The following is a 22873-nucleotide window of genomic DNA, read 5'->3' as shown; positions in this document are numbered from 1 at the left end:
ACCTTTCAAGAAATGGGTAAGACAAGAAGACACAATCTTTCCAATGCTGTTCACTGCATGCTTAGGATAAGTATTCAAGCCATTAGACTGAGAAGGCTTAGAAGTGAGGATCAATGGCGAATAGCTCAACAACGTTCGGTTCGTAGGTGACATTGCCCTGTTCGGTAACACATGGGGATAAACTGGAACAAATGATTGAGGACTTTCACCGGGAAAATATAAGAGTAAGGTTAAAGATTGATATGCAGAAGATAGAGGTAATACTTAATAGTCTCGCGCAAGAAAACAAGAATTCAAGATCACCAGTCAGCCTCTATATAGAGTCTGCAGGAGTACGTTTATCTAGGTCAATTACTCACAGGGGACCCCGGTCACGAGAAGAAAATTTATAGAAGAATAAAAATGGGTTGGAGTGTATACGGCATGCATTACCAAATCCTGACTGGGAGCTTACCACTGTCGCTGAAAGTATACAATCATTGCATTCTACTAGTGCTAACGTAGGGGGCAGGAACTTGGAAGTTAACAAAAGAGCACGAGAGAAAGTTAAGGAGCAGGACAAATAGCGATGGAACGAAAAAAGTTAGACCTAATGTTATGAGACAGGAAGAGGGCGCTGTGGATCAGGTAGAAAATGGGGACAGCAAATATTCTAGTTTACATTAAAAATGGAGCTGGGCAAGCCATGCAATGCGTAGGGCAGATAATTGGTGGACCATTAGAGTTACAGAGTGGGTGTCAAGGGAACGGAAGTGCAGTTGAGGACGGCAGACAATTAGATGGGGTGATAAAATTAGGAAATTTACAGGCGCAAGTTGGAATCAATTAGTGCAAGACAGGGGAAATTGGAGATCGCTGGGACAGGTCTTAAGTCCTAGGGGGGAGGGGGGGAGGGGGGCAGTAGACATAAACATAGGCTGATAATGATGATGTATCCTATACCATGCACACTCTACCGTGGAGCAGTTTTCTTGCGTGCATAATTCATAGGTGTACCGACGCACTGTTTGTAACGGACTTTTCACTCACACAATTAACAAATATAATAGGCCATATCAAGTGTTCTGGAAGAACAATAAGTTATCGCCCCAAGAAACGTCCAATGATAAAGCGTAATCAGTTCGTATATTTTGAAACGGTGGAAACTGTTGTCAGAGGTTTTGCCGTCTATTCGTCCTTCGTCACAGCTGTCATCTTACGTGTCTTCACCATGTCCGTTTAGCATATGACGAGTACGAATGACGAAACTCTTATCTCTTTATCTATATCATCTTTCTGTTGCCTCCACTCCTTTTTCGTGTGTATATAGAGTAGCAGACCGAATGTCATTCCGTCTGACATCCCTGCCTTCCTCTCCCCATACTCTATGTCTCTCTGTTTATTCAAAATTTAGTAGTCAGGATACCTAATGTGGCTTGCGTACGATTTATGCTCCTAAGTGGCTCTACAATGCCTATATTAAGCAAGAAACGTACGCCAGTGATCACGGTTTCAGATACAAGACGTACAGTACTTAGACCACGGACCGGCTCAACCTGTGCGTCCCGCCATGTACGATTGAGCTTTCCTGTCCTCTCTCTAACCCCTACTTCCCAACCCCAGTGTAGGGTAGCAAACCGGAGAATAATATCTGGTTAACCTCCTTGTCTTTCCTCTTCATCTCTCTTTCTCCTGCTTGACAGAGGCTTCAATTAAATACTGCAATTAGCTTTGAATATACATGACTGCGTTTTCTGCGAGGGTTTCGTGTCCTGTGTGCACCATTTCACACGTCCCAGCATTCACCCGTCGTAACATGCGAGGCGAGTCACTATGCAAACCTCTCTAAGTTTCATCAAGTGCAAACTTACTGACTATTTGCTGTAAGAGATGCTCCTTAAGCGTGTGTTAGTAGCGTGATAAGCTTTGGTCCCGTGCATTCGCTAATTCCGAATTGCTCGATTTTTCTGCTCATTTATTTATATATATGCAGGTAATATAATTTCATTATTTTGACTACTTCCCGTTGTGTAACCTTTACCCATATATAGAAAGCCTCCCGGCAGTTCTTTAACGTCGGGACCTCTTACCGTATCGCGTTTTTGTTTTCATGCCAGAACGTTGTACAATGACCCAAATAAACTGGCCACTCCCAACGGCAGGCGCCAGCGGCGGCACCAGCGGCCACCTTCGCATCGCCGCCTGGTCCGAGCCCGTCGGGGGCACCTCCTCCGCCACCGCCGCCACCGCTGCCGGCTGCACCGCCGCCTCCGATGGCGCCTCCGCCGTCGGAGCCGGCGCCGTGCCTGGTGCAGTCGTGGCCGCAACCGGGAAGCAAGATGCGCACGCTCAACTGGAACAAGATACCCGCGCACAAGGTGCGTATCTCCGCATGGCCGTCTACCCTCGGCAACTACTTGCCAAAGGGTAACGCCGTCGATTCGGAACACGCGAAATGAGAGACAAGCTCCCTTGCTCGAGGGTCTGGACGGATACGTACTTGGGTCTTCGGGCTAACTCTTTCCTGCGAGTATAGGTACTCGCAACAAGGAAGCTGTGTGTGCGTGTGTGTACGGACAATGGCATCGAGCTTGAGAGCGACTACGCTTGTATCTTGAGTAAGGTTGTATGTATATACCTGATAACATAGGCGCTCGCTACGCGACATACTGATCGGGACAAATCTTTGTAGATTTGAAGTAGCATAACATACTCGAATTCCTGTCATTGCTTTCTTCTATGTTCAATTTACACGAGTTATTGAACGTCTTCTCTTTCTATCTCGCTCTCCCTTTCTTTCTGCCGTTTCGTCAATGCATTCTACGCAGGCAATTGCTCGCTCACATTGCATTTCTATTGCCCTTTATTTAGCACAAAATTTTGTTTTACTTGGCACGTCATAATTTAAACGCACTAGCACTGCCGTGTTTTGAACCACATAAAGCTGGATTTGAGGGACTGGCGAGTCCTCATTCAGTAACCAGTTCTGCTTCACTCAGTTACATGAAAGCGATCAGAAGGCAAACATACCATACTCAGATTTCTGCGATGTCCTGTATGGGTGCAGGTTCTTGCTGGCGGCCGCAAGAGCTTGTGGCGGCGCATCGCCGAAAGCCACACCGGAGGCGAGTCACCGCTGGACTTTGCGCACCTCGAGGGCCTTTTCTGCCAGCACCAGCCGTCGCAGCCGGCTACTTCGGCACACGCCACGGGCTCTGTCGGAGGCGGCCTCAGCTCTGGCGGGGCAGTCGGCGGAGCGGGCAGCGGCAGCGAAGCGGGCGGTCGCGGCCCACGTGACCCTGCGTCCGGCCGTTCGGGAGACGAGGCACCGCTCAGGATACTCGACGCACAGAGGAGCCTGCAGGTCGGCACCCGGAGATGCATTCTCAGTCGAGGGTCACACGATGGACCTGTGTTAGGTTTATTATTGACACGATGTAACACGCGAGTTGGTGCGCTGGAAGTGCCAACACTCAACTGGGCCGATGTAGTATGTCTGCCCAAAAGATGCGTCCCTCTTTCATAAATTACACTTTACTCCGTTACATCGCCGTGAATGCACTGTGATATGCCTGGAAGAGGCCGGAGGGGAAGCATAGGATTCGGGAGTGGCACTCAGGTAACCACACCTGGAAGAATGAACAGCGCAAAGGATAGTTTGTGTTAGGTACCGATAGGGGGGTACTCCGTTGCAAGCGTTAACCTCCCCGCAGTGGCATCGTCTGTTCCTGGGCCCTGTAACGCTGTATCGAGCGGGATTTTTTTGCCGCTTATCCGCGTAACCATGTCCCTGCTCTGCGAGCGTAAAACAAACTTTGCCACCTATTTTCCCGCAACACCGTTCTTTCGTTTACTGAACCGTGTAAGCAGCTAATTAATCGCTCGACTGACTCTTAAGATGACTCACCATTGTGGTTGTTCAGTAGCTATGTCGTCCTGCGGCTAGGCACAAGGTCACTGGTTCTATTGTATTTCCAACATTCATTGCTTCATGTCCTATTTACGTTTGTAAAGTGTTTACATTTTTTACGCTATGTGCGAACCTGCTGTACCCACACTGTTACGGCCAAGATGGCCAACAGTATTTGAAAATAAAATAAAAAATAAATAAATATTACTGGCTGCTGCGGTCGCATTGCGATGCACACAAAAGCGCACGCACACACACACACACACACACACACACACACACACACACACACACACACACACACACACACACACACACACACACACACACACACACACACACACACACACACACACACACACACACACACACACACACACACACACACACACACACACACACACACACACACACTTAGATTTAGAAGCTCGTTAAGGTCTCCCAGGGGGTCAGCATTAATCCGCGAACCCTTTTACCGCGCCATCGCTCGCAGAGTACGTGTTGTTACGGGACGTTAAACTGCGGGATTTGATTATTTCTACTCTTCACCAGGTGGGCATCTTTCTGAAGCAACTACGCGGCCAGGCGGACGAGGCGCAGCTCCTCGACATTCTGGGCCGCGGAGGAGGCGGCGCGGACAGCCTGGGCGCCGAGAAGCTGCGCGCGCTGCAGGCACTGCTGCCGGCGCCCGAGTCGGCGACCGCGCTCGAGACGGCGCTGCTCGAGCGGGAGCCGGGACAGCTGGCGCCGCCCGAGGCCTTCCTCGCGAGGATCTTGCGCCTCCCAGAGTGAGCAGACCACGCGCAGCCGTCCGCGCTTTTCTTTATGGGGAGTAAGCCTCGCGCAAGGCAGTCACAAGAAGGTTCACTGAACAGTGAACACCCAGAACCGGCTCGCTAAACACCAGCAACGTAACCAGGCTGCTGCTGCTGCTGATGATGATGATGATGGTGCTGAATTAGTTGCAGACGTACACAGAGAGAAGAACATAATACGACCGCCTATTGGGGAAGGGAGAAGGGAATAGAAAGACGAGAGAGAGTGTCGTGCACGGGCAGCACTACAGAGTCAAAGGCGCTCACAAGCCACGCGTTCTCAGAAAGTGTTCACCATAATGTTAATACACTGGAACTATACATAAGACCAGGTGCTAACCAATTGCGATGTCGGACATATTATTAGCGAAGGCGGCGGACAAATTGCAAACAGCACTTAGGAACGATATGCATTGTGAATTCGGCCACAGTTTTGTATAATATTATAACCAATTCCCGCGCAAACAATAACATTACAAGAGTCAAAGAACCCGACATGAAAGAAGAAGAACATCGACAACAAAAAAGGGAATACAATTTCTCGTGGGAGGAGGGCGCGTGATAAGCAAATAATGATATTCTTTGTGCAGTAAGCTTGGGTGAAGCACGATGCGCTGCAACTAATTAGGATTGGTGTGCACTCACGGCTCGCTTACGCCATTGAAGAATGGTCGCAGGCGCAGCACGAAATTATTGCCACAATGCTGTCATAACTACGCGACGCATCGTTACAGAGATATGAGTTATAAAATAGATTATTAAATTCGAAAAGTCACCCAAAAAAATTTCAAGCTGAATCCTTCCAGTTATGTCTGTATGCATGTGGCGTTCTAACCAAGAGAGCGATCACAACGTGTGCACAACGTGTGCCTAGTGATGCAGCTGCATCTGAGGTGTAAGAACGGGGCAAGGAAAAGCCTTACGGAGTGTCACGTGACATTGAAGCGTGATGCTAGCGAGGGGGTCTTAGGGTGTCAATAAGCGGGGACCTGCCACGTGTCCGTTCTTCCAAGTGTTTTTTTTTTTTTCAATTCAACGTGACCTTCCACGGATCTTTAGCGAGAGACAAAAGCATGACAAGGCTGTGAGTTGAGTGCAGCCCATGCACCCAAATGAGAGCGCATCGTGCCGTCTTTTCTTCGCGCCAGCAATGCTCCATGATCCCCAGCTAGCTCGACTGCGGCGTGCTAAGTTTTGTTGGTTCTACTGCTTCACTGCAGGTTCGACGAAACGATGAGCCACAGTTTTTTGCGTGACTGCGGTAGAGAGAGACGAATAAAACAAAATTATGTGGCTTTGAGCGTTTCCCATCCTGAAGACAACCGTTATACCAATGTACCTTAATGTCAAGGGGGTATATATATATATATATATATATATATATATATATATATATATATATATAGAGAGAGAGAGAGAGAGAGAGAGAGAAAGAGAGAGAGAGACGCTCCCGTTTCTCCATCAAATTGCTTAGACTGTCGACGGCTTGCATATATTGTGATGGTGACATCTGCTAACTGGATAATCGGAATATGTCAGTACTTACCAACCCCTTTCGGACAGTACAGCAATAAAAGTAAAGGAAAAAAATGTTTCATCTGCTTTGATTCTGATCACGACCTTATATACTTTGGGACAACGAAAACTCGACATTTTGGTTAGTATCGTCGCACAGAAGCTGTTTGTGTCTGACTGTGGTGTCATATGGCACATTATTGCGGCTGCGAGGAGGCGATTGAGCACACTCCTTTGTAACTGTCCCCGTTACAAAGTGCCAAGAAAAGTGCTCGTGACCGCGCTCGAAAAACTGGACAATCGCGCTTTTACAGAGGAAAAAAGCTCTAGGATACGGGTCCGGACGGGCGTCGACACTGAAGGCATTAAGGGCTTTGCCGAAGTTTTTAAGGACATGCGAATTGTGCGACCGTCTTTGAGTGTTGCAGCGCGTAGTATCGCGTTATTGCGTGAATTTTCCGGTTTCCTTTTCTCCCTCTTCTTCTTCTCCTTCTATTCCATTTATCCCTTTCCCCAGCACAGGGTAGCTAGCCGGTACTTACACTGGCTGACCTCCCTGTCTTTCCTCCCTTTGTCTCCACCCCCCTCCCCCCCACTTCGGCCGTCCAAATGTTCGCTGATTATGGTAACAGATACGACCATTATCCAACTTGACGTGATAATTAGAGACTCAGACAGTTGTTCTTCGCCAATGGTGTCTCGATGAATGATAGGCTAGTCAGCATTTCAAGTACTTGCGGAAGCGAGAATTATCAGTAGAAAAGGTCGCCTCAGGAATCTTGGAAAGTGTTTGCGCCTTACTGCCGTGTACAGTGGGGGAGAGAGAGAGATGAACATTAAGGAGAGAAAGGCGGGAAATTCGGCCTACATTGCGTTTTACTACCAATACAGGACAAAAGTATGCCGACGGACCGCAAGCGCCACACAGATCCGTAAACTAATTTGGGCCTTTTGTGTCGCTGGGCATCTCGGCATATTTTAGCACAGTGGTGTGGGCCATATCAATCAATCAATCAATCAATCAATCAATCAATCAATCAATCAATCAATCAATCAATCAATCAATCAATCAATCAATCAATCAATCAATCAATCAATCAATCAATCAATCAATCATATTATTATTAATTAAATGATTAAATTGTTAATTAATCACGAGCAAATAACTCAGTGGCACTTACGGAAGAAGTCAGTAAGGCAGCACCTGTGAGTCCACATATAAGCGGTGGTGTATAGGAAGTTTAGGAGACATAGAAGCTGTCCTTTACTATATATATGCGGATTGGTAGGCTAAAGAGAACTGTCATGCCTAAGAAATTCGGTAAATTCTTAAACGGTGAATACCCTCATGACTATTCCTTTTATTCTTATCTTCATTTTTTCTCGCGTATTTATCGTCTTTAGCTATCGACTACGCGTGGAAAGCCTGCTTCTCCAAGAAGAACTCCCCACAATCGTCGCCTCACTCGAGACATCCATGACTTGCCTCAGAAATGCTGCCAAAGGTGAGGTATCACCCCAGTTCTATTTGTACTTCTACGGGCGCTTTCTCCTCAGAAATGCATGAATGCCCCAATACTTAACCCTGTTATTAATAAACTGGTGTCGGTTACGTATCTCCCAGTGAGTTCAACTGTAACAGAGATTGCACTGAACGGATCAGAGTTTTCCTGTCAGCCTCTGCGAGCTATCTATCTTGCAATGAGAAGGCACCTAGAAAAGATCGGCTGAAGAAAGTAGGAGCGTAGGAGAACGTTCTTCAGTGTGCCGCTGCAGATTAAGGTCAGCGAGCCAAAATATTCTTAAGCATTCAGTGACCTGGCCATTACACGTGACACAGCCTCGTTTTTCGGACACAGTATACTTGAATCATTGGGTTTTGCCTGCACATTTCTGCTTGAGCCTTGTTTGCGCAGGCAAGCTAGATAATAGATTACGATGTCAAAAGAGCAGTTCAGTTCCAGCAGCCGCAAATAACGGCACTTGCCAAATACAGTGACTATGAGAACTTTAACTGAAATGAAAAGAAAGTGGCCTGTGTTAGCAACGCTACAAACGCGCAAATTTCGACTTAAGTATAGAGCCTTATTTCTGGGAGTATGTATGTATGTAATAATAATATTTGGGGTTTTACGTGCCAAAACCACTTTCTGATTATGAGGCACGCCGTAGTGGAGGACTCCGGAAATTTTGACCACCTGGGGTTCTTTAACGTGCACCTATATCTAAGCGCACGGGTGTTTTCGCATTTCGCCCCCATCGAAATGCGGCCGCCGTGGCAGGGATTCGATCCCGCGACCTCGTGCTCAGCAGCCCAACACCATAGCCACTGAGCAACCACGGCGGGTATGTATGTATGTATGTATGTATGTATGTATGTATGTATGTATGTATGTATGTATGTATGTATGTATGTATGTATGTATGTATGTATGTATGTATGTATGTATGTATATGTATATGTATGTATCTATGTATCTATGTATGTATGTATGTATATGTATATGTATGTATGTATGTATGTATGTATGTATGTATGTATGTATGTATGTATGTATGTATGTATGTATGTATGTATGTATGTATGTATGTATGTATGTTCCAGAACGTTGAGAATAGGAGTGATATAATCTACCTGAATCTCTACGCCACGTCAATTAGAATAGAACTGAATGAAATGTAACGACGCGGAACAGAACGGTACTGAAAAGAACGGAATCAGCCAGACTAGACCAGACTTATTGCAACAAAACTTAGTCAAATGGGACCCAATGAGTATACCACAGAAATGGCGCGTTACATTGAGACTTCAATACAGTCAGCACGATTTCAGAAAAAATAAAACCCTGTCCGGTTTCATTGTTTACAGCCGGATACCACAGGAAAACCACGGAGCACCTTTGTGAAGAGGTAGAAAGCTTCTGTGGGCAACATCGCGCAATTAAGCACGAACTTGCACTACCGGAATTATAAGCACAAATCATAATTTAAATCGCCCAATATATCTGTAGTTCAGAGGTTCAGAACAAGGTCTTAAAAAGGGCATTTTCTGTGAGAATCTTTTACCATTCGTTGACACATTCACGCCTTCTCATTCGTTCACTCTTTTATCATTTATCGCTCGTTCAGAAGTACACTTACGTTGTAACAAAAAAAAAAAAGAAAAGTTGTGTATAACAGCTTTTGAATAAGCTCGAATACCGAAGCCTGAAACTCTTTAAACGAAACTGTGGCGTCGGCGATGGGTATGCATTGCGAAATATGAATTTGCTTTCAGCTTTTGAGACAGAACAGCTTTGTTGCTTCGCTACGCAGAAATACAAGACTGTAAAGCCCTGCATGAAGTCCTCTACATGATTCTGGTGGCGGGAAACTTCCTCAATTCGGTACGTATTACGAACGTCATACTCTCGTGTCTTTATCGCAACCAACTGCGCCTTTTTATCGATCGTATTCACTCTGTTTTATTTCTTAGCCTCATTTACATCCTCTGTCCTGTCCTTAAATATGTCTCCTCCACTGCATGTTAACGAGCGTCAGTCGGCACGATTTTTCTTATTGTTCTTTGTGCTCTGCATTCCGTTTCAAGATAACCAATTAATTGATTGATCGCTTCAAGTGAAAAGGGCTAGCCGTCGCCACCAAAGGGCGAAAACTCCTCTGTTTATTTACATTTAAATGAAAAAGATTGATTGAATGACTTATTGGTCGATAATGATCCATCGATTATGTTTAGCGACCATTATCTGCCTTGATGACTAGACGCCTTAGTGGAACATTTCGGCTTAATTACTGCCACTTGTATTTATTTAAAGTGTAACAAGTTCTCGGCTAACGGAGTTTTGTTTTGCGATTCAAATGCCTGTTGGCAGTCGAACCTGCAAATCTGTGCTCAGCAGTAGAATGCCGTGCAGTAAAGTTCGTCGTCAGAGAGCCACAGAACGAACAGCCGTACACACAGTGTACAGTCGTACAGTTGCAAGACGGAGGCGTTTCGCGCCCCATCTTGCGAAAGCTTAGTACTACAGGCTTCGGCGAACGGAAAAGGAAAAAAAAAAAGAGCACGCGGAGCGAAGCCCTGACGTGCCGATAATTTTTGTCCCCCGCCTTCACAGCATATACACGTGCGGCCATTGTTGCATATATTTTCAGTTCGCGCAGTCAAAGCGAGTACCCATCGCTAACGGAGAGACCGCAGTGTTCATCAATTGTGTGCGCGAAACTGAAGTATCAGTTTCGACAAACAGGGCTATAGTGCCAGAGCTTTGATTTCGTGACGCATATGCGACCTATGCGTCACCAAACCAAATGCGTTGGCGCATACTCACAAAGAACTCGGTTTTTATATCACTGAGGGTCACGGTAAGTTGGCTGGCGGATAAATGGTTCGCTTTCTTAATATAATAGGCTTCAAGTATTATTATTTTAGCTTCGTGTTTACGTTTACCTGGTACAGTAGTTTTGTTATACATTGGGAGACGTTAACACGACGCACAGTAGACACACTGGGGTGAACATCTGTCCTTGCTGCCTACGTTTCTCTTTTTCTAACCTAACATTGGCGCAACGGCCCGTCTGCCCAGCGTATACGTTCTCACGCGACAGGGTTAGCAGATACACCACACATATATAGACAGCTTTATTGAAGGCGCCGCCATTTTGCGATCAGTGCGCCGTCTGTCTTCTGGCGCCATGCTTGTATGTGGGATCGCGCTGGAAAGTGCACTGCGAACTTGCCGTTGATGACGAGGGACAAGTTTTCGCGCTTTCCCGAGAGGTGTCAACAAGTTGTTTGAGAGAGAGAGAGAAAGAGAGAGGGGGGGGAGAGAGAGATGCAAGTTAGAGAGAGGCAGGAAGGTTAACCAGAGTTAAAGCCTCCAGTTTGCTACCCTGCACTAGGAGAAGGGAAAGGGGAAGTAAATACGGGAAGAAGAGCGGAGACAAAAAGAAAGGCGTGGAAAGAAAACACACACAAGTTGTTTGGATTGAGAAACTTCTTAGCGTGTCTTCACTAAGCTTTTAGTTTCGATATAGCCACAATATCGAACGGCGACGGGCCTAGAGGCGCTCCGCAGCTCTGCCCACGATCGAAATAGGAGGCGAGTCAAGTCTGAACATTTTAGATACGTGACGTTTACATGTAACCTGCTATTATTGTATGTCTAGCCTTAAAATCTATCAAGGTATCCCTCCGACAACAATCAGAGGTGTCTCCATGTGTCATGCGGTGTGCCGCACCAGCTTACATGCCAATCCAGGTAGCCGCGTAGCTCCGATGAAACATGTTTTGCTAGATTTCGTGTTCCTAAAAATTTCGCGGTACGATTTTCTAAACATTGTTTATCTGGCACCCGGACATGAAGCTTTACAAAATAAAGAACTGTAAAATAACTCGATCAAAAGAGCCCTTTCGATAAGCTCATTTTATCCATGTTAACAGCCGGCTGTTAACATGGATAAAATGAGCTTATGATAGTGGCCGCGAATATCAACCAGACGCACGCGACGCGTTGAAATATTTTGTGCGTTCTGAGGTCTCGAATGGTCCCTGTGCTTGCAAGGGCACCTCGCCTACTCAAGAGAGATGAAAAACGAACTACTCTTTGCAACAGCAACTTTATTTTCTGCAGTAATACAGCGCGTGATGAGCGGTGTCCTAGGATTGTTTTATTTGTGATTGCAATCAGCACCTGAAAAGAACAGTCACATCTGCCTGCGTATCGGAAATATCTAAGCACACGGGTGTTTTCGCATTTCGCCCCCATCGAAATGCGGCCGCCGAGGCCGGGATTGGCGAGATTCGGAAGCACGGGAGAACCCAGGTGAATTAGGGCCGGCTGGCACATGGTAGGCATGGCTTTGGTTATATAATGGAAAAGAACACACCTTCATTTCTTAGTCGGCACGTACTATTTCATAATACGTCCTCGGTCAACTTCCGCCAGAGCGTTGCTCAATTGCCAAGTATGATAATCTTGGAACGCGTTTGTACAGAATAAGTTTAATGTACATGCACGAAGAAATAGTTAACTTCATAACATTCGCAATGGTTGACCGACTCGAATACGCACCTTTCTTTCATATCCCAGTTTGATCATGGGTGCCGAGTTCGTCGCCGAGCGCTCACTGGGAACAAAACCTTCCGAACATACACGCGATGGCATCAAGTCCTTTCTGTTTATGCTGGCAATACAGAGCGGACACGTTTCTGCTATTGCAGCCGCGGTGTCCACAAAGTCGCCGCGGATGAAGATGCATTTCACGCTTGCTTCCGTAATTTATTTTTGCAGCCGAGCACAGCATAGTGGTAGCCAGTCAACCTTGAGTCATCTGACGTCGCAGAAATACCAGGCAGAACGCGTTAAAGTCGCACTAATTCGCAATTGAACCGCTACCTTTCCAAGCTGTCGCTGGGCGGTTACGGAATCCGCACGTACCCGTGCGAGGTGGTGAGCGGCGCGGCGCGCTGGTTCGAGGATACGTTCCTTCTCGCCGATAAAACGGTCTATACCGTGCTTAAAGAAAAAGTGTCTCTGCGCTCAACTTCGCGCAAACATTTTTATCATTTTATCAGCGTCGTCAGTGTTGACGACTCATCCGGGCAACAGGAGAGCGTCCCCGTTTCACAACGCCACACACGCGTTGCCAACGGCAGGTCGTAAAAATAAAAGAGCAAACAAAGGCCTCTTTTCGAGTTGTCTTTCATTCGCCAGGAAGTACTTAGAGTCGTGCGCAGGAAGAAGCTTGCGCTTCACTCTGGTAGTCGTTTTCATTCTTCATTCTGACAGTGCAGCGACGATGCGTTATACATTGCACGAACAAAGGCAAATAGGAGTCACTGTATGAAATCGATATTTAGAGCCGGCAAAGCGGTGGAGCAGCCAGTCTCTTTGACCGTACCCGCTCCTTCATTATTCAGAGATCGTGCGAACTTATCTCGGTATATATTGCCGCCTTGACGCATAATGCGGCCTATAGGCGTATAGAATAAGCAAAGCCCTTTCCGTTAAGCGAGTTCATTCATGAAAATTCAGTAAGCGCGCGCTTTTTATTACGCTCAAGTGACGCGTCAGATGAAGAGCTCGAGCGTCCGGTTCGGTTTCTATATATATATATATATATATATATATATATATATATATATATATATATATATATATATATATATATATATATATATATATATATATATATATATATATATATATATATATATATATATATATATATAGAATCTTTTTATGTTCTTTTTTAATGCCAACGTGTCTGCTTTGTGCCAGAAGTATGACGGAGCCATGTATACAGCTGACTGCATTTATAATTGTAGCGAACTCTCAGTTATCTGCCGGCACCATATTTCGATCTGTATTTTACATATTCAAGTGAGAAGGACACATTCAATTCTGGGAAGCGTGTCGCAGGAACCTCACGCGGAATTTCGCTATTGATGGTGACCACGCTGCCCGCAATATTCACACAGAAATCTTCGGGTATATCAACCTGCGAGCGTCCTTGACGGAGTGCTAGGGCTGAGAATGGGTGTCGTTGCTGTGGAGACGAGCCAAGGCAGCGCACCGTCCTCCATATGATAGACAGTGGCTTGTGGGGGTCAAATGATTCGCAGAAAGTCTTCCACCGCTGTTCCTCCAGCCTGTCCATACGACGTTGGATTTTCTTCTGTACACGTCGAGCTACTGTAAGGTCATGAATTGACTTGGGGCGCCTGTATCGCTTCTCGGCCACCTGCGAATCGTTCGAAATCGCTCAAGACTGTAGACATCCTACACTTAACTTAGTGCATGTGAAAGTGCGGTATAGACCCATGTTTTCTCTCTCTCTTTCACTCCCCATTCCCCTCCTCACGTGTAGGGTTGCAAACTGGACTCAGTCTGATTAACCTCCCTGCAATTCCTTCTCTCTCTCTCTCTCTCTCTCTCTCTCTCTCTCTCTCTCTCTCTCTAAATTTTCAAGCTAAAGAGGATAATGCTATAGCCTTGAGCGGTTAAAGAAAGGAACATGAAGCTTCATGGTTTGTTTTAAGTTATTCCTTAGCCTTATTTTAAACTAAGAACGTGTCTGGAGTTCGGTTTTGAATGAAGGCTGACCACAAGTCTTTTTATTCGCAGAGTAGATCACCTAAGGCGTGCATGATCTTATTTGTTTCTCAGCACACATTTTACACTGCCTGCTGCGGAGACGGAGCCTGTAAGCTGACCGTGCCTGAGATATTTGGGAACTTGAAGTTCACACTATTATTATTATTATTATTATTATTATTATTATTATTATTATTATTATTATTATTATTATTATTATCTGATTCGTAAACATGTATGCACTTGACAGGAAAGGGAAAGAGAGGAGCAGGCTGGCAACTGCGACCGGAAGGGGCACGATGCCTGCCTAGTCTTCAGAAAGGAGGAGACAGAAACATAGAAATGGATGAATGCCGAATGAATGCTCCAACACTCACTCACTCACTCACTCACTCACTCACTCACTCACTCACTCACTCACTCACTCACTCACTCACTCACTCACTCACTCACTCACTCACTCACTCACTCACTCACTCACTCACTCACTCACTCAATCAATCAATCAATCAATCAATCAATCAATCAATCAATCAATCAATCAATCAATCAATCAATCAATCAATCAATCAATCAATCAATCAATCAATCAATCATTGTTGTTACAAAAGGATAGCTGTAGAGCCTGGCGATCGTCATGGCAGAAGATACGGATTAATAACTGAATAGGTGGTTTTAGATTTTCCTTACGCAAACGAGTTTTGGTACCCAAAGGGACCTTTGCGTACGCAAAGCACGACGCCTGGCCTGCGTTCTATTGTACTCCTTTGGTATTCTTTTGTAAGCCCGGCTGTTTGTTTCACATAGCTTGCAAAATCTAAAGCTCCCTAGTAGCGAACAAAAATGAAAAAAAAAAGAATGAGAAACTCCAAAATGAAAATACAGAACGCTTCGCATACGCCTGTTTACTTGTTTTTGTTTTTTTAAAAGTATATTATACAACAATTTACCCGATTTGTTTTAAACGTAATCATAAAAAAGAAATACTTATAAGAACGTCATTTTTTTTCGTTTGAAAGCAATCTTAGTGCGCCGATTTTGATTTGATAGGTGTCACTTTTCTTAATGCAGCATCTTAAGCAAAGTAATTCTTTTCGTTTCTTTTTTTTTTATATGTCCCAGTTTCGTCGGCAGTAGGATGCCGAATTCTATTTCGCCGCGACGAAACACGCTGAAGAGAAGCGAACACGTCTGAAACAATGAATCTCCTTCGAAAAGGGCTTCTATAGCTTTGCAAACGATTATTGCTTCACTTACCTTCACCGAAAATTTCCAGCTGAATGACAATACTTTTCATCCGCAAATTTTGCACTATCTGGAAAGAAGGACGAAGACATAAACTTGGAGCAGAAAAAAAGGAAAATAAAATGAATGCTCTCTAAAATGATTTTCTATAGAAACAATGGCTGAATAGGTGAAATGATCCTACCTAAAGCGTAAGCTGAGTTGAGTCTCACGAGTTGCGGAAGACGCATTGTCCTCCTTCGCCAGATTCATTTCCATTTAGATCACATGCTGACGGTTTTGCAATGATGCGTTTCTTCTTTTTTTGTGATCGCAGCTTATGTAGAAATTTGTGTCCTATACAAAAGCGCGCATATGTGTAATATATGTCTTTCTTCTTACGTAAAGTCATCGTACACGCTAGTCTAGCAACTAGCGACCTGGAGAAAGCACAAATGTGGAGATAGAGAAATTAAGTCTGTTAGGACATCTGGCGTGGGCTTAAACATGATTTTGCACAACACCTACGATAGCGAAATTTCAATTCGCCGATTTGCAGGTGAACAGACGTGTGCACGAACTTCTTAATTATAATCGTCATATTCATTGTTTTCTCACGTTTCTTTTTTGCTATATTTTCTCCTTATCGGTGTGCTGAGCGGGCTGATAAAGGTCGGCTTCTCGTCTCTTACCATCGCTGTATCTTTCGTGGTGCCATGCTGTCGTTGCATATTCTCTTTTTCCTACTCGAAATCGAAATCGCAAAATACGGTTTTCACGTATTTTAGCGTCGCATCTAAGGGTGCTTTGTCTCTAAGTGTAAGACATGCGTGAGCGATACATCAATTGCTAACTAAAGTCCTTCGAAGCAACTTTACGCCTTTCCTTCACGCTGAAAGACCAAAAAAGGTTTCGCCTCTCACAGGCGGTGCATCGTACATACGACGTACACATGGCGCGACTTCTTTAAATTAAGATTGACGAAACACTAATAATGTATACCTGTTCAAATTAAAGTAAAGAAAAAGCAAAAGAAAAAAGACGTTGAAGCGATTTTAGTTTTGTCACAGTATTAGACAGCTTTAAGGTGAGCGTCGCTCACGGCCCGTTTCACTCACACTGGCCTTTTTCAGGCGTCGTGGAGAACTGCCGTTGATAGCCCATATGAATAAGCGCATCTGCTAGACGCCAACGGCGCGCATTCAGCCTGGCTGCAAAAGTTCAATCGACTCGGTAGCAGAGTAAGGACAACTTTTTGCTGAGCTGGTTTTGCTTAAAGTCCCTAGATTTTCAGCTTTTTTTCTTAAGTTGACATCTACCTGCTCTCCAGCCCCCTTCTCACAGGTAGCTGGCGTCGGCCGCCATGTTCTTCCTAACCTCTTGGAAAGGAGCCTCCGCCGCTTCTGCCGGCACGCTGCCACCGCGGCCCGAATCACGCACGCGCGCTATAGCAACTTAGGAAGCTTTGTACCGAAGGTGGAAACTACGCTTCGCGCCAGCACAGCGCGCTAAAAGGCGCCCGCGACAGATATGCATGATTCAAGATCATAAGTTAAAAATCAAATTTGAAAATCTTAATTGAAAATTAAGAGAAAGAATGAAGAAGTAATGAAGGAACTAAAATGTCCCGCATGCCCGATATCTGCGTCCCGCGGCAGTTCTGGCACCGATAAACAGTCTGCTGCGCTCCTGACTGCTCTTAGCTAACAACTGGGTGAAATAACCAAAAGCTTGGCCATACTTACCACAAGAACTAGATGACCTGTCGGCTTTAAAGAAAACTATCAAATATTGAACAGCCGGCGCAATACATTTCAGATGTGCATGATCAGTTATTTGAAGCATCTGCAAGGGTGTGAGGACATTGAGAGCCTTCGAAAAAAAAAGTCGATGATGTCGAAAACAACGAAGTAAAACAAGAAATTGCCAAGCTAAAGCAAGAATTGAACGATCTGTAACAGTATAGCAGACACTATAATTTGGAGATCCATGGCTTGCCCCACACCGAAAAAGATAACCTTCTTGAAAAACTTAATGACCTCGCTCTATGGCTCGACTTGCCGCTCTTGTCTGAGAATAACACGGAAACCTCCCATCGTCTCCCTCCTGGCAAAGATAAAGACAAACTGCCAGTTATACTAATAGTGAGTGAGTGAGTGAGTGAATAAACTTTTATTCGGTCCAGCAAAGCGCGATAAAACGCGCACCCGGCTAATCCCACGACGGGACTGACAGATCTAGTCTGCCGGCCCGATCGCGGGCGCGCTGGACGGCCAGGATTTGATCCTCAAAGACAGGACTTCGCAGGAGCGCGTCCCACTCTTCCTTGGTGAACTTCGGGCCCAGCGACCCGCACTCCCAGAGCATATGAGGCAACGTAGCTACCTCACCACAGGCCACGCAAGAACAATTTGGATAAATCTCTGGATATATGCTATTAAGGGACGCCGGATTTGGGTATGAGTTCGTTTGCAGAAGTCTTAGTGTGACCGCCTGCGGCCTGCTTAGCTTGGAGTGAGGCGGGGGGAAAACCCTTCTCTCTAAGTAAAAGAATTTCGTGATTTCGTTGTGTGTGAGAGGAGCGTCTCTGTGTCCGGGGAGAGAGTCGCCCGATCCGAGGGCAGCGCGGTCGGTAAAGCCACGCGCAGCCTCGTGGGCAGACTCGTTGAGGTTCAGAGGAACCCCCTCAATCGCCCCGACGTGTGCAGGGAACCAAACGATCGAGTGCATGGAGGTGTTGCCCTGTTTGGCGCCTTTCAGAATTTGAACTACCTGCCGGGCTACCCGGCCTTTCTGGAATGCCCTGATGGCGGCTTTCGAATCGCTATACACCCTGTCTCTCCGACCGTCTTGCATGGCGAGTGCAATGGCCACTTGCTCGGCCACCTCTGGGTTCGTCGTCCGGACGGAAGCACAGTTGATGACTTTGCCCAGCGTGTCAATGACGGAAACCGCAAAAGCCTTGCCGTCTCGGTATGCAGCTGCGTCAACGAAGCTTGCTGCGATATTGTCTTTGTTTATTTGCCTTAGTATATTAAATGCTCTTGCCTTGCGACGACCTGCGTTGTGAACGGGATGAACGTTGCGGGGCAAAGGGGCGACCACGATCTTCTCCCCTATTTCTCTGGGGATTTGGGTGTCTTCAGCCAAGTTCTTGGTTGGTGCGTGTCCGATCTCCTCGAGGATACGCCTGCCGGCTGGCGTGGTGGACAGCCGAGTTAGCTGGGCCCGTTCCTGAGCCTCGGCCATCTCCTCCATGGTGTTGTGTATGCCGAGCCGAAGGAGGTCCTCTGTATGCGTTCTGACGGGCAGCCCGAGGGCTCTCTTGAAGAATTTTCTAATGAGGGCATTAAGCTTTTCCCGCTCGGCTCTGAGCCAGTTGTGCATGGCCACCGTGTAGGTGAAGTGACACAGCACAAAGGCGTTGATGAGCCGAAGCAGGTTGTCCTCCTTGAGGCCACGATGTCTGTTCGTGACCCTTCGGACGAGGCGAAAAGCATTGTCGGTTTTCGCAATTATCTTGCGTAGCGCAGTGCCGTTGCCGCCGCGTGATTCTATGAACATACCCAGGACTCGGATGGTGTCGACCCTGGGTATCGGGTCACCGCTCCGAGTGAACAGGTGAATGTCACTTTCCGAGACCGGTTTCCAGCCCTTGGGTCTGCGGCCTTTTTCTTTTCTATAAAGGAGAAGCTCAGATTTGGTTGGGGAACATCTGAGTCCGGTGGGTAGCAGGTACTGCTCCGTGACGTCTACCGCCTCTTGCATGGCGCTTTCCACTCGCCCTTCGCTACCGCCGGTGCACCAGATGGTGATGTCGTCTGCGTAGATGGTGTGTTTGATTCCTTCAACTTGGGCCAGATTCCTCAAAAGACCGATCATGCAGATGTTGAAGAGAGCAGGCGAAATGACCGAGCCTTGCGGCGTGCCCCGTGCGCCCAGGAGCACCTCGTCGGAGACGAAGTCGCCGATCCGCAGCCTCGCTTTCCTCCCCGTCAGGAACGAACGGACGTAGTTATATAGTCTGGGGCCCAGCTTGAGGTCGGCCACGGAGGCCAGAATGTATTCGTGGAGAGCGTTGTCAAACGCTTTCTCCAGGTCGAGTCCGAGCAGGGCCCTGGTGTCTCTGGTACTGCCATCGATGATGTGATGTTTGATCATCTTCATGGCGTCCTGCGACGAGAGGCCGGCACGAAAGCCAATCATGTTGTGAGTATAGATGTTGTTCTCTTCGAGATATCTGTTTAGTCTGTTGAGGACGACGTGCTCCGCCACTTTCCCAACGCAGGAGGTGAGAGAGATCGGTCGGAGGTTGTCCACGTTCGGAGCCTTGCCGGGTTTGGGGATCAGGACGACGTTGGCGCTCTTCCATTGCTCTGGGACGCTGCCGTTTTTCCACGTCTCATTGATCTTCTCGGTGAGGTATGCGATCGAACCGTCGTCAAGGTTCCGCAGCATCTTGTTGGTGATTCTGTCGGCACCTGGCGCACACTTCCCCTTGAGCGCGAAAATGGCTTGCCTAATTTCCCCCACGGTGAAGTCTTCGTCCAATTCCGGACGGGCTGGTCCGATGTAGTCGGGAAACCGGTCTTCCTCGTCGCCATGCTTTATGGGAAGGTATTTCTCCATGAGCTTGGCAACCAGCTCGTCTCCGGAACAGGATATGGTAGCTTCGTGAAGGGCTCTGGCGAGCGTGTGTCTCTGACTGGATCTGGTGCTGCCCTCGTCGAGGAGATGTTTAAGCATTCCCCAGGACTTGCCGTTACGCATCTGCCCGTCGATCGAGTCACAGACCTCGTCCCATTGCTGCTTGCCGAGGGTCCGACAGTGATCTTCGATGGCCTTGTTAAGCTCGGAGATCTTTTTCCTCAATCTTCGGTTAAACCTTTGTCCTTTCCATCTCAGAAGCAGCGCCTGCTTGGCCTCGATCAGATGGGCCAGCCTACTGTCCATCTTTTCTACCTCCAGGTCGCTGACGATCTTCTTAGTGGATGACTCGGCGTCACTCTTGATTCGCTCGCACAAATCTTCCAGGTCTTTTGGGACGGGTGCGCTGTCGTTGCCGCGGAGCTTGCGAAAAAGGTCCCAGTCCGTGACAGTGAATTGTCTGGATTTACTTCGGGTGACTTCGAAGCGGGTCTCGAGCACATAATAATAATACACTTTCACAGATTGTCTACCCAGAAGGCCTGGCTTGCAAAACGCGATAGTCTGAAAGAAATTGAAGACGACATTCCGTTTTTTCATAAACTGACTGCTCTGAACAGGAAATTGCTGTGGCTCGCCAAAGCAAAAGCAAAGAAAGGGAACTATAGTTTCGTGTGGTCTTCCGAGGGCAGGATCATTGCAAGAAAGAAACCGAACGCCCGCGCGATAAGGATCGTTTCAGAAGATGATATAGCTAAAATATCGTGAAATACTGTAGAGAGCGATAATGAAATGTCTGAAATCTTGAGCAGTCATGTCGTCATACTTTGATGATGCGGACCTCTTAAATAACATAACAAGTAGGAACAGTTATCCTCCTAATCGACCCCTTTCTTCGTACCATATGAATGCACAAAGCCTTAAAAACAAAGCAGAGGAAATCGAGGTGAATCTGGAACAATTAAAGTATTGTTTTGATATTATTGGTTTCACAGAGATGTGTTATAGATACGATACGGATATCAAGCACTTTTCTCAATATGGCAACATTTCTATGTTCCGTGATAATAAACGTGGGGGCGGCGTGGCCCTGCATATAAAAACGAACCTGGTTCGTGAAGTTATTCATGGGTGCACTGTTGTTGATGATGCCTATGAAGATATTTGTTATGTCACCTACAAAGTCGCTGTTCATTTACTATTTCGTCGCCCGCAGACCACGACAGGAAAATTTTTTGAGTTTGTTGAGTCCTTTTTGGAATTTGGCGCGCTCTCAACAGGAGTACGTAATAGTATTTGGCAATTTAAACATAGAACTCCTTGCAAATAGTAACGTTAAAACAAATATAATTGAAGTAATGCAATCTTATGGGTGTCAAAGTATCGCTGATCAACTTGCGAGAGTTACTGAACACTTTGTGACCTTACTTTATGTGTATGTCACAAGTGTTCATTCTCAAAATATAATCTCGGGAGTGTTTTAGTCTGCATTGAGTGATCACATACAATTTTTTCTATATTCTCCTTTAAAAAAAACAAGTCTCAAAAACTAACTACACATGTCGGATAATAAACTCTGATAGCATCACCTCCTTTTGTTCTTTAATGAGAAATTAAATAGGATGAACTGGACCGCGAATCGAATCCTTCAAAAGCCTATGACATCTTTATAAAAAAAATATCAGTCAGAACTACAACTATGCGTTTCCACGTGTTGCGATTAAGAAGCACAGTAAAGCTAGAAAAGAATGGAGCTCACCCTCACTGTTCAAACGCATTAAAGAAAGAAAAATGCATGTCCTCTCGTTTCTTGGAAACAAAGAATCAGGCAGATTTAGTCGAGCTTAAAAAAATATAAGAACAAATTAAGCTTGAACTTAAAGAAGGCGAAAAATGCATATTATGAAAATAAAATCTCATCTCTAATTAATAATTCTAAACTGCTTTGGGGAGCTGTTAATAAAATTATAGGAACTGAACGACCACGTATACCTACCGAATTACACAATAATGGAATAGCCCACTCTGGCGTGACGCTTGCAAATCAGTTTAATATGCACTTTTTGGCTTCGGATGCCTTTAAAGGCGCGAAGATAGCACCAGCCTCGAAATCTGCTATTTAATACATTCCTACGGCCTACAGTGATTCTCTTGTTTTTGGCGCCAATCCCAGAAGAAGAGATAGCATCCACCGTATACGCACTGAACGACATATGCTCGCCCGGTTACGATTAAATCAGCGTTCTATCAGTCAAAGCAGCTATCTGGTATATTTCTGGTCCACTGCTTTATATCTGTAACAGAATGCTGGTGACTGGCACGTTCCCTGACCGAATGAAAGTTGCACGAGCTACAGTCGTATTTAAAGGTGGCAGTGAAAATGACCTCAATAATTACAGACCAATATCGGTATTGCCGCTTTTCTCTAAAATCGCAGAACGTGCTATTTATAAACGATTCTATCAACTCATACAAGTTAAAAATATTTTCTCTGAACACCAGTGTGGCTTTCAGTTTGGAAAATCGGTGAAATCTTCACTACTGCAGATAAAATAAAACATACCTAGAAATTTTGAACAATGACTTTTCACAGTGGGAATTTTTCTTGATTTCCGAAAAACCTTTGATTGTATCAAACACCAAATCTTGCTCCAAAAGTAATCGGCGTTAGGTATCCGTGGGTTGGC

The 22873-nt window shown here is 45.9% G+C and overlaps 1 protein-coding gene across 1 annotated transcript in view; it reads left to right on the top strand.

The window, feature by feature from the left end:
- LOC142578809 (uncharacterized) overlaps positions 1 to 22873 on the top strand; it is an 81992-nt gene that overhangs the window by 23835 nt on the left and 35284 nt on the right. The window contains exons 4-8 of the mRNA XM_075688401.1: positions 2142 to 2357; positions 3047 to 3343; positions 4442 to 4677; positions 7624 to 7724; positions 9535 to 9605. Of these exons, the coding sequence (XP_075544516.1) occupies positions 2142 to 2357; positions 3047 to 3343; positions 4442 to 4677; positions 7624 to 7724; positions 9535 to 9605 (921 nt within the window). The remainder of the gene's footprint in view (positions 1 to 2141; positions 2358 to 3046; positions 3344 to 4441; positions 4678 to 7623; positions 7725 to 9534; positions 9606 to 22873) is intronic.

Source organism: Dermacentor variabilis, chromosome 4 (genome assembly GCF_050947875.1).
Source record: "Dermacentor variabilis isolate Ectoservices chromosome 4, ASM5094787v1, whole genome shotgun sequence".
In the NCBI taxonomy this organism is placed as follows: domain Eukaryota; kingdom Metazoa; phylum Arthropoda; class Arachnida; order Ixodida; family Ixodidae; genus Dermacentor; species Dermacentor variabilis.
The sequence above is the reverse complement of the archived record's forward strand: the minus strand, read 5'-3'. Positions and strand labels throughout refer to the sequence as shown.